General features: G+C 38.0%; 1 protein-coding gene and 1 long non-coding RNA gene across 3 annotated transcripts in view; one reads left to right on the top strand and one right to left on the bottom strand.

Moving 5' to 3' along the window:
• LOC149048257 (uncharacterized) overlaps positions 1 to 14079 on the bottom strand; it is a 25416-nt gene extending 11337 nt beyond the window's left edge. Inside the window, exons 1-2 of the long non-coding RNA XR_016184638.1 lie at positions 13916 to 14079; positions 11740 to 11905 (exon numbers count right to left, since the gene is read on the bottom strand). This is a non-coding gene — a long non-coding RNA (uncharacterized LOC149048257). The remainder of the gene's footprint in view (positions 1 to 11739; positions 11906 to 13915) is intronic.
• LOC149048258 (uncharacterized) lies at positions 1545 to 8665 on the top strand. Of its 2 annotated transcripts, XM_089199088.1 has the most exons (10): positions 2300 to 3240; positions 3586 to 3698; positions 4226 to 4262; positions 4881 to 4949; positions 5048 to 5163; positions 5306 to 5342; positions 6220 to 6317; positions 6579 to 6663; positions 7390 to 7438; positions 7757 to 8665. In XM_089199088.1, the coding sequence occupies exons 1-6, from the start codon at positions 3124 to 3126 to the stop codon at positions 5310 to 5312; spliced, it is 459 nt and encodes a 152-aa protein (XP_089055214.1). In that variant the 5' UTR covers positions 2300 to 3123; the 3' UTR covers positions 5313 to 5342; positions 6220 to 6317; positions 6579 to 6663; positions 7390 to 7438; positions 7757 to 8665. The 2 variants fall into 2 exon arrangements, with proteins under 2 accessions (XP_089055213.1, XP_089055214.1); XM_089199087.1 differs by lacking the exon at positions 6579 to 6663 and having other exon boundaries at positions 1545 to 3240.

The raw sequence follows: 14079 nt of genomic DNA, 5'->3' as shown, positions 1-14079 counted from the left end.
ATTGCGGAGAGCTGCTTTAGAAAACCTCTAACTGAAAAGAATGAACCTTCCGGTTCAGGAGATTCGCACTTTAGGTAACAAATGATGTATGAAAGGAGAGAATGGTTTGACTGTCAAGTATTATCAGCTAACCTCATACATCAAAGTAATAAGAGTTCCCAAGGCTTCTTTTCAGTGTCTACTCGAACATTAATCCTTATCTGTATTGCTCACGATCACTTGATGGTTCGAGTCACTGATCACGTCAAAACTTAATTAGAGTAGCCTTATCGAAAAACCATAGCAACAAAAAATGAGAAACAGATAAGAGACGCTCAAAATACATTTAAGAATCTAAGACACTACTATGAAAAATATTCTGGTACTTTATTACCGTTGTTGGTGCACACAGATTGCTCATAAATACCCTGTCACTAAGCTTAAACGTCGGGCTTTACACCCACGCCTTTAATTCCATCTTGGATAACTGGATTAAATTTATTTCTCTCTTGCAACCTATGCTAACTAAGTTTCTCTAAAAAGCTCTTATACTGAAGGATATCCCATGGCATTATATCATGTACCATTATATCAAGAGGTGAACAAAGTTCTCTTTAAAAAAAATATATTTTTAGAAGAATTATGGCAAATCTCTCGTTTACCGAACTGCACCACACACACTTCCCTGCTCACCCCTATTTTTCCAAATGTTTTCTTCCCAACATTTCTCACAAAGTTTGGATATGCAATTAACAGTACGTCGGAAGACCTCTGACAACGACTGACGGTTGAGTTTTCCATACGCCGACGATTGCTAAATTGCAAGATTTGTTAAGAAAAAAAAAAAGCATAAAAAAAATAGATGCTAATGGATTCTAAAATTTTATTGGTGAATCATCGCAATTTAAAGCATATTTCGGGATGGCCAAGATGCAGTGTCTTTGCAACGTGTTTGGGAACAGTGTTCAGGAACGATGTTAAAATGGTAGACATCGAAATCAGAAAATATTTTCCGACCATTTAAGACCAGTGAGAGGCTCCTCACTCTCTAGCTGTTGGATGTTTAGCTCTGGGTGATTGATGTGGCGCGTTCAATAGTTATAAAGCGTCTAACTAAATAGCAGGCATTGTTACCACGATTAACGAATCTGTGAAACATTAAATTCACTATGAAGTTACCCACTCTGGCATCATTCAATATGCAACGATTTCTTCATACTTTACCATTGTGGCATGTAAAGAAAAACAAAACAATATTTGTAATCAATGTGGTAAAAATAAACCAGCAAGTTTTTCGTATCAAAACGCGATAGTATACTGGTACCCAGTACTAGACGAACTAGTGTTCGATTCTACGATAGCCTCACGTTGGAACAGAGGCAAAAATAACCCCTGTTATTCCTGAACGAAAATAGTGCAATGAACCTTACAGCCCCGTATGGAATCTGCTGATTATCCCTCGGCTTCCGTGGTACCGCCACCCGCAAATGAAATACAATGACGGAAATATTTCAAATGCGTCAGTCATTTCAACATGAATACCATAGGTGTCAAAAGTTCATTTTGATTCAGTGATGTCGTAAACACGAGCAGGAGTACCCGACTACTCATTCAGAGAGTAATGAGATCGCACTAATGTTTTTCAATTTCTAGGTGGTTTTACAGCAAAATGAGTACGTTTACCACAGAGTTTATTGATTCAGAGTATAACGAAGATTAGGAGACGCGTGTAGGATCCCTCGTATCAAACGAACTTAAAGTAACGTATAAAAGATAACAATATGCTCCATTAACTGTCAGTGGTGTTCAACTGCCAAATTGCGTCAGTTATGTTTGAATTCGAACTACATTTGGTAATGAACAGTTCAGTGTTTCCGGACGTAATGGAATGTCTTTTCAACACTTGAACAAAAACGGTAAAGTGGTCGAGAAATGTTTATTATATAACTGAAAGTTTTGAAACTACTTCTATCATCAGAATTAAGGTTGCAGCGATACTGTATCCCAGCTGATTTTTGTGAAAAAGTGTTTCCCCGTTATTCAAGGTTAGGAAGTCGAAGCCTCAAGTCTTCCCGTTCACTTGATCATGCCATGGAACCGAATAATTGCTGTAATAAAAATAGCCTACACAAGGCGGGGTGCCTAATACACTTTTGAAGGCAGAAATCGGAGATGCCAATGTTGACAAGGGTGGATGAGCAAAATGAAAGGGAAAATAACTTACGCGTGTCAAGCAAACATAAGAGGAAATCAAGTATGGATGAGCAAATAAAAGAGAAAGTAACTTACGCGCGTCAAGCAAACATAAGAGGAAATCAAGTGTGGATGAGCAAATGAAAGAGAAAGTAACTTAAGCGCGTCAAGCAAACATAAGAGGAAATCAAGGGTGGATGAGCAAGATGAAAGGGAAAATAAATTACGCGCGTCAAGCAAACACAAGAGGAAATTTGCATTTACTCTGCAATTTCCAAATTTGAATTACAGTCGTCATGTCCAAAATACCTTACTAATGGATTTATGAGGGATTAAAAGAGAAGGATATTATTGAAGACTGAGAGTCTGGCTCGACGTCAGATAAAGGAAACAATTTGTATTGTCTGAAAGCTGTCGTTTTGGTAGAGGTCACTGAAAGGTTAATCACATGACTGAAGGGACGCGTGAAAGCACGCAATAAGAGTGCCAAGATTCCTTTCCTGAGAACATTTTGTAATATTCAAGGTTGGCGAAGGTCACTTTGGAGAGAACTTAAATTCACCTAACTTTTCCAAAACACAGAATTCAGATCATTGCAATGAAAACAATTCCATGGAACATCCGAAATGGATTAAGAGTTCACGAGAAGCTAGATGAACACAAAGCAAACGAGGCAGAGAAATTTATCCACATTCAATTTTAAACGGAAAGTCACGAGACTCAAGAAGGACTGTGCATGGATACGATCTTCAGTTTCAGATCACCTTTGAGATGGGGTAAAGCATTTTCGCACGATATGAAAATGAACAGGACAAGTCAATTGAAGAATGGATCAAGCAAAGCACAGACGTGAAGAGAATATTGCTAATGAAGCCATTAGCATAGGAACAGGATCATGACCACCCTCATACCCCTCCCCATGACTGATGCCCCTACCTATTGCTATCCCGGATGGCCCCGTTTGCCGTATCCGGGGCCCATAATTCTCATGATTCAATCATTGAAACGGCCAGACTTTGTTTGCAAGTGCGAACATCCATGAGCCATTCAGAGGTGCAACATTTCGGGGTAAGTAATCGATTTAATGCTTCACAAAATAACTAAGTTGTTTGCACAGCACAAGAGAAAAGGAACCAGAGTTACCGCAGGTTTCGAAAAACGAGTAAAGATTCGGGTTTCTCGTCCAACTAGCGACTTTTTCACTTAACTTTCGGAAATAACCTGAGTCGTCGCTTACGTGCGTCAAAACTGTAACTTTTGTCGTCAAAAGTTGCACACTATGATGAGTTATCTTTGTGACAGCCTATACGTTAACTGGGTATATTAGAAAACCTGGGCATATTAGGAGATAGTCAAAGCTGCTTGACTGCTCACTGAAATGCATTTGCTATTTTTCTCTTCTTTTTTTAACAGCTGGTTCTAGAAATCATGATTCAGTTACATCGAGCTTTTAGCAATTTAATGGGCTCAGTAATGAAGTACCTGCACACGACTTCTTTTGAAGGGGATGGATACCAGATGACAAGGTAGTTAAAGAAACCTCTACCTTAAAAAAGAAGTGCTTTAAGAATTAGCAGGTTCGGCGAGGTTTCACTGGCGAAAGTCTCAATTATGACACAGTATATTGAAGATAAGTCGCAGTGACGTTGTTCATATCCAACATAGTCAACAAAACAAGTATCTGTGATATTTCGCTTTGTAATATTTCCAAATGGAGCCCTTGTTTTTAGTGATGATATATGTTTCTTGGTCAGTTTCCAACTAGAAATTCACGTAGCCTCAATTTGAAGTTATTTGCAGCTTCATTGTAAAACTGAAGCAGGACCTTAGGTTCAGTGTTTTCCCTGATAAGTGATTGTATTCAATAAGATAATTCGACTTGCGTTACTTTATATTCAAATACATTTTTAAGCCACCTAGGCTCTTTAAGTTTTTTACGGTCAAATGTACAAAATTAGTGATTAAAGACCGTTTTGAGATTGAATGCAAAAGCCATGATTACAACTGACACAACACAAATTCAACCAAGCAATGTTTTTATTACTCTTGCCAGGGAAGAGATTAATGAAAGATGGAGACAACTTAACTGGGTAAGTGTTTTTCCACGTAATTTGAGTGCATTACTACTTCTTAAAAAATGCACGAGGCTGTGGAAGGGCAGAGGCTAACGCGACTCTTGTAGCAGAGAAAAACACCATTAATTCAGTGAAGCGTTTGGAAAATCACTCATAAAGGATAAATATATAAATAAATGCAAAAAGGAAAATTCCACCAAGGTATGCGACAGAAAGTAGGATTCAATAAATCTACATAAAGAGGTAAGACTGGGTGTGAGGAATCAATCATATCCAAGGAATCAGAGTAACGCAGGACTGGAATTGCCTCAGCAACAAATCTGCTATTGACAAAAGAAATAAGGTACCCTAAGAGGGAAGAAAAGTGACTGAGCTTAATCCATTTCACCCTGAAAAACTTTCCTATTTCACAAATTCTAGCTTAGAATAAGTGTTCGCATAGTTATAGGTGTGTTGGTTGAGACGGCAGGGACTCGTTAAAGAGAAGAACAAGTATGCTCAACCCTCAACTCTTCTATTGACCAATTACGTGGGACATAACCTTAAAATCTGTACTGCTGAGTCAGCCTTTGTTATGAACGATAAAACTTTCAGCTCTAATAAGATTCAATTTGTTCTCCTCAACATTGGTAGGAAAATCCAGCTGAAGAAGAATTTAATTCAGTCACTGTATGCATTCGACAACAAAATATAATGCTGCAAGTAAGTGCTTAGAACAAATTTTTAATCTTTCGATGAACATGAGAAATCGAACAAGCAGAAGACAAAAGTATATTTTTTTCTCAACCTTTTTTTTGAAGGAAGATCATCGACAAGGGAGAGAGACCATAACACGCAAGAACTTGATAAACCTCGCAAAAAACCTTTGGACGTATTTACTTTTAAACAATTCAACAAGAATCTGGACATTTTCAAGGTAAATAAATATTTGTCCTCTAGGTGGCCTGGAAGAGTAATGGAGCAAATATATTGAGAGGTTACATACAAAGTGCTGGAAGAAGAGTTATGATATGATCTATTTCTACAGTCACAGGGTAATATTTTCTTTTTCGTTATAGTATGTAACGTGAAGGAGGATGGACACAATTTTCCAATGTAAGTAGAGCCAAGACTAATAAAAATAATCACCACTGATAAAGATAAAATGGGGCTCAAAAGTACTCTGTTTTCTTTGAAATGCACAACCTATTTTGAATTATAAGCACAGCGACAACATGATCGCCACAGTCATGGGCTTTTGAAATCCCCTTACTTTCCCCTAACAAATGTAAACATTTCCTGATCAATTGAATTATCACCTTCATAAACGAATTCCTATAATAGCTTCCAATCTCCCCTCAAAACAATCCTCTCCACCCTTGCATTTGTGCTTTCTACAAGTCACATATAGTGTGAGTTGTTAATTCCTTGAGCTAAAAAGGGGAAAATGATTGATTTCTTTGAAGTCCAACACTGGCTTGTCGTTTAATTTCATTAAACAATATTCCACCAATCTAACAACTTTCATGTCCTTGAAAAGTGCCGAAGAAGTTAAAATTTTTTTTAGAAAATAATGAACAGAGAATAAAAAGAAAATGTATTATATCGTTCACAAACCAACTTGAAATTGCAAAGGTAAAGAATTAGTTCACAGGAAACAGTCAACTGAACTAAACCATGTACTTGAAAGGTGAAGAATAAGTTGCACAAGAATCAGTCAACTGAACTAAACAATGTAAATGACATCACTTGGGTTAAGTGCCCCAATTTTAATCATGAACAACGCCAAGAACGATGAACTTTCCCTAACTTCCCTCAAAGAAGTCAATTTCCCCTGATTTAAAGGGAAATTACCTGACTTTTACCTGACCCCATCAAGAGGAACGAGAACTTCGTCATCAGATATTCTATTATATCAGGACTTAAGCTTGGTCGACTTGTTTTGCACCTCGAAAATTTATGTTTTTGCAATGTCCTCCTGTCCAATTTACAGCGACATGTCACAACGTTTGAGCAAAGAGTACAAATGTTGCTGCAATTCTTAAAGGTGTTCGCAGCCAACTCGAGACCACAGGCCTCACAGTTCACCAGGTAATTAACAGAATTATTCCATGGATGGGAACATTCAAAACATCTCCACCAAATGAAAATCACCCGAATATCATCAATGTTTAGACCTCTTCAAACAAATAGGTGTGAACTCTTTCACAATAGAAGACATGAATTCCATAAATTTCTGCCTTTCTTTCAACTTTCAACAAAGAGTCCACCATGTTATTTCAAGTCTACTTGATTCTGGCCACTGTCATAATTTGTTAAGGTAGCACAAGACCAACATGATGTTTTGTATAGGGCTTCTCCAGTTTGGAGCCAGTTGTAGCATGGAATTAAGAAAAAGAAAGCAGTTGAAGATAAAGGTCGTTAGAAGAAAATCATGGTAATACTGCTACACCCGCACAATGCCAATGGCTTTACTCACTGTTCTTCATAATGTGGTGCTTTTGGTAGACGCTTCGTAGCTTGAATGACATCACATAATTTCATATTTTTACTGGAGAAATTAATTGAGTACCTTTCTACAATACACCTATAAGAAAATATGCAGTAATGTAGGAAGACTAAAGCCTCTGGCAAATAAAGCATCATCTCTGCACTTTTCCAAGCCTTATATCAAAACCTAACACAGTTCACTCCATATGGACTGTTGTGGCATCTCAACAATACATGTATAACTGCCACAAAAAAATTCAGAATCAAAAACCACTCTGTCTGTATTAATATTTTTATTATATCTGTGGTTTCAGTTGTCCTAATTAAAGAAATTCTGGTAGCATATCTCTGTGTGGTGTGGCAAACCATAGAGTATAATCGGAAGTTAGAATGAGCTTCTGTATCGAGGACACCATGACCATTGCTTGGGACATTTCCATTTAGAATACACCTTACGTTTCCCAACATTTTGCACTCTCTCTGGCCACTTTAACTGACTCCTTAACTTATGGGATGCAGCTTTCTTTCCCATCACACCATTAAGTTATCTTGGAGGCTGGAAAATGTACCAAGAATTGTGGCAGGATCCTGACTTTCCCTTATGTAGATATGACAGTCTCTCATAATGCAACATTACGACCTCACCCTAGTTTTTGTTTTTTTGTTTGTGCAGATTAAATGATATCAACCTGGAAGAGTTTGGGATTCCAGATGGATATTCGGTGAGTTAATGTCATTGCAGTCATACTCAACTCAATGTTACGTTATATCAAGCATGTCTAGAAACTTTTGGGTCACTTTCCCCATTCTAAGTAATGAGACTTGTCAGATTCCAAAGAATAATCTCTCGTCAACCTAAAAAATGTCTTAGAAAATCCATGGCCTTTTAAGCATATTGCAGATTTGCGTATGCATCGAGGACATGGGAAAACAATTGTGAAGCTCAGTTGTGTCCTAAGTAGAGTACAAAGTAACCTGTTCTGAAACAGCACACTGAGATAACTAATAGGTAACACTTCCATCTGTTGTTTGATCCACAGGAATCGCTGTAATCTGCCGCTGCACTGGACTATTGCAGCAATTGAGGAGTGAAAAGAGAGATTTAACGTAACTTGATTCAAATCTTTAAAAATCTCCTTGTAACCCAATCCTAAAATATATCGGAATAGACCATTTGATTTACCTTTACAGGGCTGAAGACAAGCTGTAACTATTGTTCGGAATATTTCATATTTAGTTTTGCACTGATTTAATGACAATGAATACTTTTTAATTGAGAAAATTATTTCAGATGGCAAAACAAGTGAAATGCTCTGACATTCGTAAAACCGTTCGATCAAAGGGTTAAGAACTGCTAAAAACTCTTTGGGAAGAAAGAAGTGGTAGGTGTGACCCTTTGCCATCAAACTAGCGAGAACTTTTCTTCGTTTCACTTATCAGCAAAGAGGAAAACAAATGTTTTGCAGGTCTAATCACATTTTTTATTTCAGTTGCTATGATAACAATTTCAATGTCCCAGTTGAATTTAAAAAGGCTGGCATTTAAGATGTTTGTAGTAGTGCAAGTCACCTTACTGGTAGATTCACCACGGTTGGAAAATGAAGTAATGTTAAACCATAGGAATAACTGAAGCCAGTTATTTAATAATCAGACTATATTTTTGTACTCCACTCATGGATGGTTTGATCTATATTTATACAAAGCATATATTTCACTTCCATTAATTTTCAGTATAAATACAAAGAGTAATTAACGTCACCTTCACTCTAGTGATGTACCTATACAATGAAAGTCAATTATTTTATTGATGTAACATATCAATTCAGAACTGTTGGGGACATTTTCTTGGTTCCAGTAAGTATAGTCGCTATTCATATCTTAATAACTTTCCTATGATGCATTTTGTAATAAATGAATAAACAAAGTAATAAATGAGTTTAGATTTTGGAGAAGATGTCACTTGCTTTTCAGTTACACGTCTCAGTCTCCTAACAGCGACAACTTCAGCTTGAAGCTTCCTTGACAACGAAGGGTCATTCAAAAAAAGATGAAGAGCGGTTGCAAAGCCTTCACAAATTTATCGAAATAGTTTTTATTTTTTTATGCTTTAAGAAAAACTTTCAAATTCGATTTCTACTCTCTGTCATTTGCAACTATATAAATCTGTCCGGTGATAACGCTGTGACTTTACTATCTAGTTCATTCCATCTTTTTGTCACAAATACGAAATGGTTGCATGATTGTTAAATCGTCTGACACAGTTGCTTGTTACCTATTACGACAGGTAGTCGAGTCACTGATATGATTCTCAATTCCAAATGAATCTCAGCTGTCGTCTATTTACAGAGCACAAAGACCCAAGCTGGTCGCTTTATCGATATGATAGATAGAGACAGACCGACAGACAGATGATTAAAGGTGGTAGGTTACTAAAGAAACTGTGGTGCTGCGTCGGCGGAAGAGTATAACAGGGTAATTTAGAATTATCAACTCAGTTGATAACATAAATTGGCCACCGTAAAGAATTTAAAATGGACAGATGGACAGATATATAGATATATAGATAAATATATAAATATATAGATAGATATTTAGATAGATAAATATCTATATGGATAAATACACAGATAGATAGAGAGACAGATGGATGGATCGATGGACGGACGGACAGACGGATGGATGGATAGATAGATGGGCCTGGAGTAATTACGGGAAGCGAGCCATTCTGAACGGGCTCTAGGTCTTTGCTTAAATAGGCAAGCAATGCATGTTCACATAAGGGCGCGCTCTACTCTAACACCAGCATAATGCAGGTAAGACAGAAGCAGATGATATCATGAGCTGGATCATTTGCCCGTTTCAGCAGGATAAAGAAATTTTTGCACTTATTGGCCTTTTTGATCACATCAGAGACATCAAAATTCCATTGGAGGATATTAGATATGGTAATCCTTAAAATTTTGGAGTTGACCATTACAGTGTCTAACTAGTATTTGGTTCTCTTGAAGTCAATAATAAATTCTTTGCACTTATTTGGGTTCAACTGAAGATTTTTGTTTGCAGACCACTGCTCCTCTGTTGTTACAGCGCTTTAAACTTCCACTACCTTTGGGGACCACCTCTGCGAGAGTGGTATCGTCCACATATTTCCATGTATTTGATCCGGCTGGTTTGAGGTCATTTATCATCAGAATAAAGAGCCAACGCCATAGTTTAGTTCCTTAAGGGACACCAGATGGAACTGGTCCCCATTCACCAACATCAGTAACTTGAGAGCCTGACTCTTTGACGCCTTTCCAGGAGACGTCGTTCACACACCTGGCAACTCCGCCAGGTTTGTGCAATGATAAGATCGTATCAGCATTTTAGAATTTTATGATCAATTAGACCAAAGGCCTTCCTATAATCCAGGAGCACGACCCTTACAGCGGATCCGGTGCCATCTGTAGCCTGCAGCCAATTATGTACCATTAAGGTGAGTGAATGCAGCGTAGACGAATTTGGAATAAAGCCAAATTTGTTCCGATCGATCTTCTAAACGAAACGATAGATACTTGCGACAAAATCCGTGGATAACTTTGAAAAGGCTGGGTTATCGAGATGGGTCGTATATGCTAAGGTAATAACAGTGGCTGGTTTCTCTTTAAGCAGGAGGACTGCGTCACCACGGATGGTTGTTTCTGCTCGACAGTGGTGGTCGGTATGTCGCAAATGGGATGAGCGAGGAAAGCAGTAGAGTCGCAGAGAAACCTGTTAAGAGGCCATTAGGGCTACTTGCTTTTCGGGGATTCAGCGCAAATAACGCTGAGCAGACCTCATTAGCACTGAGCTTTAGAACATCAGTGTCATGCGCAACTAAGGGCAGACTTAAAAGTGGGCTGTAGTTTTGCATAGGCTCCAGAAGAGCTGTACTGATCAAATTCGCAATATTTTGGTATGATCTTCCCTTGTGTCTATCAAGATGACTCCATCAAGATGGAGATGTGATCTTATGTCCTCGCTAATTAGGTAATCGTTGCTCAAGTGAAGTGTACACGGTTCAATTTTTCAATGATTTGGATAATCGCATCTGTTATAATGCTTCAAAAACGAAAGTCTAGAACCATTGGAGCACTCATCGTTTAAGTGTCGTAAAAATAAAACCCAAAGTAACTACAATGGCCAATCTAAACAAAGGATAATACCGCTAGGAGCCAATGAATAACCAAAGCAAAAACAAGCAAGCTGACTGAAAGCTGGAAAATACGCGTGAGCAAATCGCCATTGATGTTAGTTTTGAATTTGTTTAGATGAAAGTGGCGCAGGTTCTCTGGAATAATCAGATAGCGAAGTAAAGCTAGATCAAAGCAATCCCGGATTGCTTCAATATTCAATTGAAAATGACCCTAATAATATAAAACTGAGGGGTGGGTGATCACAGGTCCTCTTCAACCACGCCACCAGAGTAACCCATGCCAGTTAATTTTTTTGATGCCAAGTATATACTACATACTACTATATTAGATAGTATGTAATTCGTCAGTGCGTCGCTTATCAAAATCCAGTAAGATTGGTGAAATTCATGCCTTTCACAACTTCGTTTCATCCGTCACCTTGTAACTCCTTCAAAACAATTTACTATATAATCATTAACAATTGCGCTCGCTTAATGTTCATCTTTGTCAAAATTATGTTCATCGAACGTAAAAAAAATCTCGATTTCCTTGGTTCACCCAAACGGAGACAAGCCGTCCTTGTGCAGAATGGATTTCCACAGCGTCCACGTTAACCAAATTAACAGCTTTTTTTTTCTTTTTTTTTTTTAATAGACGAATTCAGACAACAAACACCTTGTGAATGGTCGGAACCGCGTTATCAGTGTTCAAACCCCCCTCCCCCACACCCCCTTAGAGTATGTCGGTGTAAACCTCAAATGTTTCTGCACACAAAAAAACCTACTATGAAGAATAACGTTACGTTTTACAACATGTTCGCAAGTAACAAAATTTCGTGCAATGGATACGAACGAAGTACAATTACTCACCCGCCTAAACGAGGGAGTTCAATATCAACATCAACCTTGCTGCCGAAAAGACTAACACCATCAAAAACAAAATAAAAAAAGAGGCAACCCATGCCCCGCATTCTCTTCTGGAATTCGTCATTGGACTGACGGTGGTACTCTTTCTTTTTTCTGCGAAGACTTCTTTCTGCAAATCAAGAGCAAGAGCTAAAACCCTGTACAAAATTTTATATTGTATTTATGGCCATGCCCTTTAGCAGGAAATGTGGTAATATTGTGGAATCTTATCAACGGACAGAATTCTGTCCGTTTTCACGTCATATTGACCCACAGGTACGGCACGTTTGCACCACAAGCATAAACCTTGATCATCACGAAACTTATAACCACAACTTTTGACTGGGAAATATTCAGCTGTCATATCTCATGGTTTAATCTTTTGTATTAAGAAATGGTTTCCTGTTCGGTAAAATGAAAAAGCAGGACAAGTCTATTTTTAAATCAAAATGGTTACAAACCTGCGACAAATGTTTATTTTCACGAGTTGCGGAAATTGGGGTTCAAAATGAAGCGATATGTTGACAAGTCCGGCGAATAATTCCATTTAAGTTCATCAGTGCCGAATAACTCTTTGGGAATATTAGACAAAACACTTTTCAACTAACGGGGAGGTATTTCAATTTTTTGTACATCATAAAAAAATCGCGAAACCAAGAAGATAAGACAAGTTTCGCAATCAGTGGGGATAACACAAGGTGTTCTTGTCGCCAGATAAAGGAGCGTAACTTGCACTGTGGTTTAGTGAAGAATATTGAAGTGTGCTGAAGTGAACGAGCAAAATACAGTTCACGACGACTGAAATATTAAAAACTTCATAACTCCTGCCCGATTGAACGGATAAAATGTCCTTGTGAATATCAACCGTATGCGAAACGGGAATAGGAAATGGGAAGAAAGTAACAAAAGTAAATCGTATTAGCTGAGAAACTGAAATCTACACCCAACGACGAGCATAATTAAAGCAATGTTGCCGTCACGCACATGTGGTGATGTATGGTTAAGGACAATAACGCAGGTAGCGTCTTTAAAATTGGGGCACAGAATTATCAAAACAACAAGGAGAGCGAGATTAAGGCGATTATCAACCAAAACTTTTGATACTCGGCGACTTGATCGTTCAGTGTTGTCGATGTCTCTATTTAGTCATAACAGAAAGATAAAACAAAGCACGCCTCTAACACGAACGTGAGGGCGAAATTCGGAGTGAGTTAAAAAAACACAGAATGCTCCCTATACAGCAGGTATCACGCGGACCAAGGTACAAAATGTAGAGGGATTTAGCGAAGTTCGTAATCCGTAGTCCACGTTTTAAAATGACCAAAACTTGACCGTAATTCCGGTCAGCTGACAACTTAACTTTCATTTGTAATAGTAAACTATGTTCCATCAGAGACAAACAACAAATGAATTATAGCTTAGTGAATTCGTGTATATTATAATAGACTCGTAATCATGACAGGTACCACAAAGGAAAGCTAACTTGAAATCAAAAGGGCTTAAAAGAAGGAGATAGAGCTTTTGAAATGAAATACAAGACCATCTCGAAAGTAATCGGAGCAGATAGGATCCAAAATAAAAGTATTCACAACAGAGGAATCAATTATTCTGTGCAAACTCTGATCTATGCTTTCTCAGACTGTGGCAAACCATGTAGGTGGCTCCATCTCCACAGGGCATCGCAACCACAGCATGATCATGAGAAAAAATCAAAATTAAAAGAGCATGCGCGACAGATGAAGACAGCATATTGAAACCAAATTGTTTCCCGTCGACAGCATTCAACATATTCGACGAGAAAACTCAAGGAATACTAAAAGCCGAACGTCCTCTAAAAAATCATATCGAATTATCCATCTCAAAATAGCCATAAAGACTGAAGTTGGTAGTTAATTCGGCTAAAAAATCTAGTAAATCAAAAGATAACAGAGCACACTGGTGTTTATTCGCAGAAGGTAAATGCCAATGAAATAAATTTCGCTCACCCCAACAATGTGGCTGCGTACATGTTTATCTAACTAGTACCCTTAGACTGTAAACAACTACTGTCCTCTGAGGAAACGTGCCAATGCCGTTTAGCCAAAGGACGACTGCTGCGTAAATATACAAAATTCGATCACACGTAAATTTACATTTATACCTGTGTTATATCTTCATCCCTGAGGCAGAGATCCATCAACACTTGATAAAATGGTCCCTCTATCATTAAGAAGTACTCGAGCATCAACGCACTGTAGCGAGTGTTGCACATAAACTCTACAAATAAAAGACCTGTTATTATCTCATCACGTGCTACCGAACCTC

The sequence above is a fragment of the Pocillopora damicornis genome, chromosome 3, assembly GCF_964200805.1.
Source record: "Pocillopora damicornis chromosome 3, jaPocDami1.2, whole genome shotgun sequence".
Lineage (NCBI taxonomy): Eukaryota > Metazoa > Cnidaria > Anthozoa > Scleractinia > Pocilloporidae > Pocillopora > Pocillopora damicornis.
Note: the sequence above shows the minus strand (reverse complement) of the source record. Positions and strands in the feature narration are given on the sequence as shown.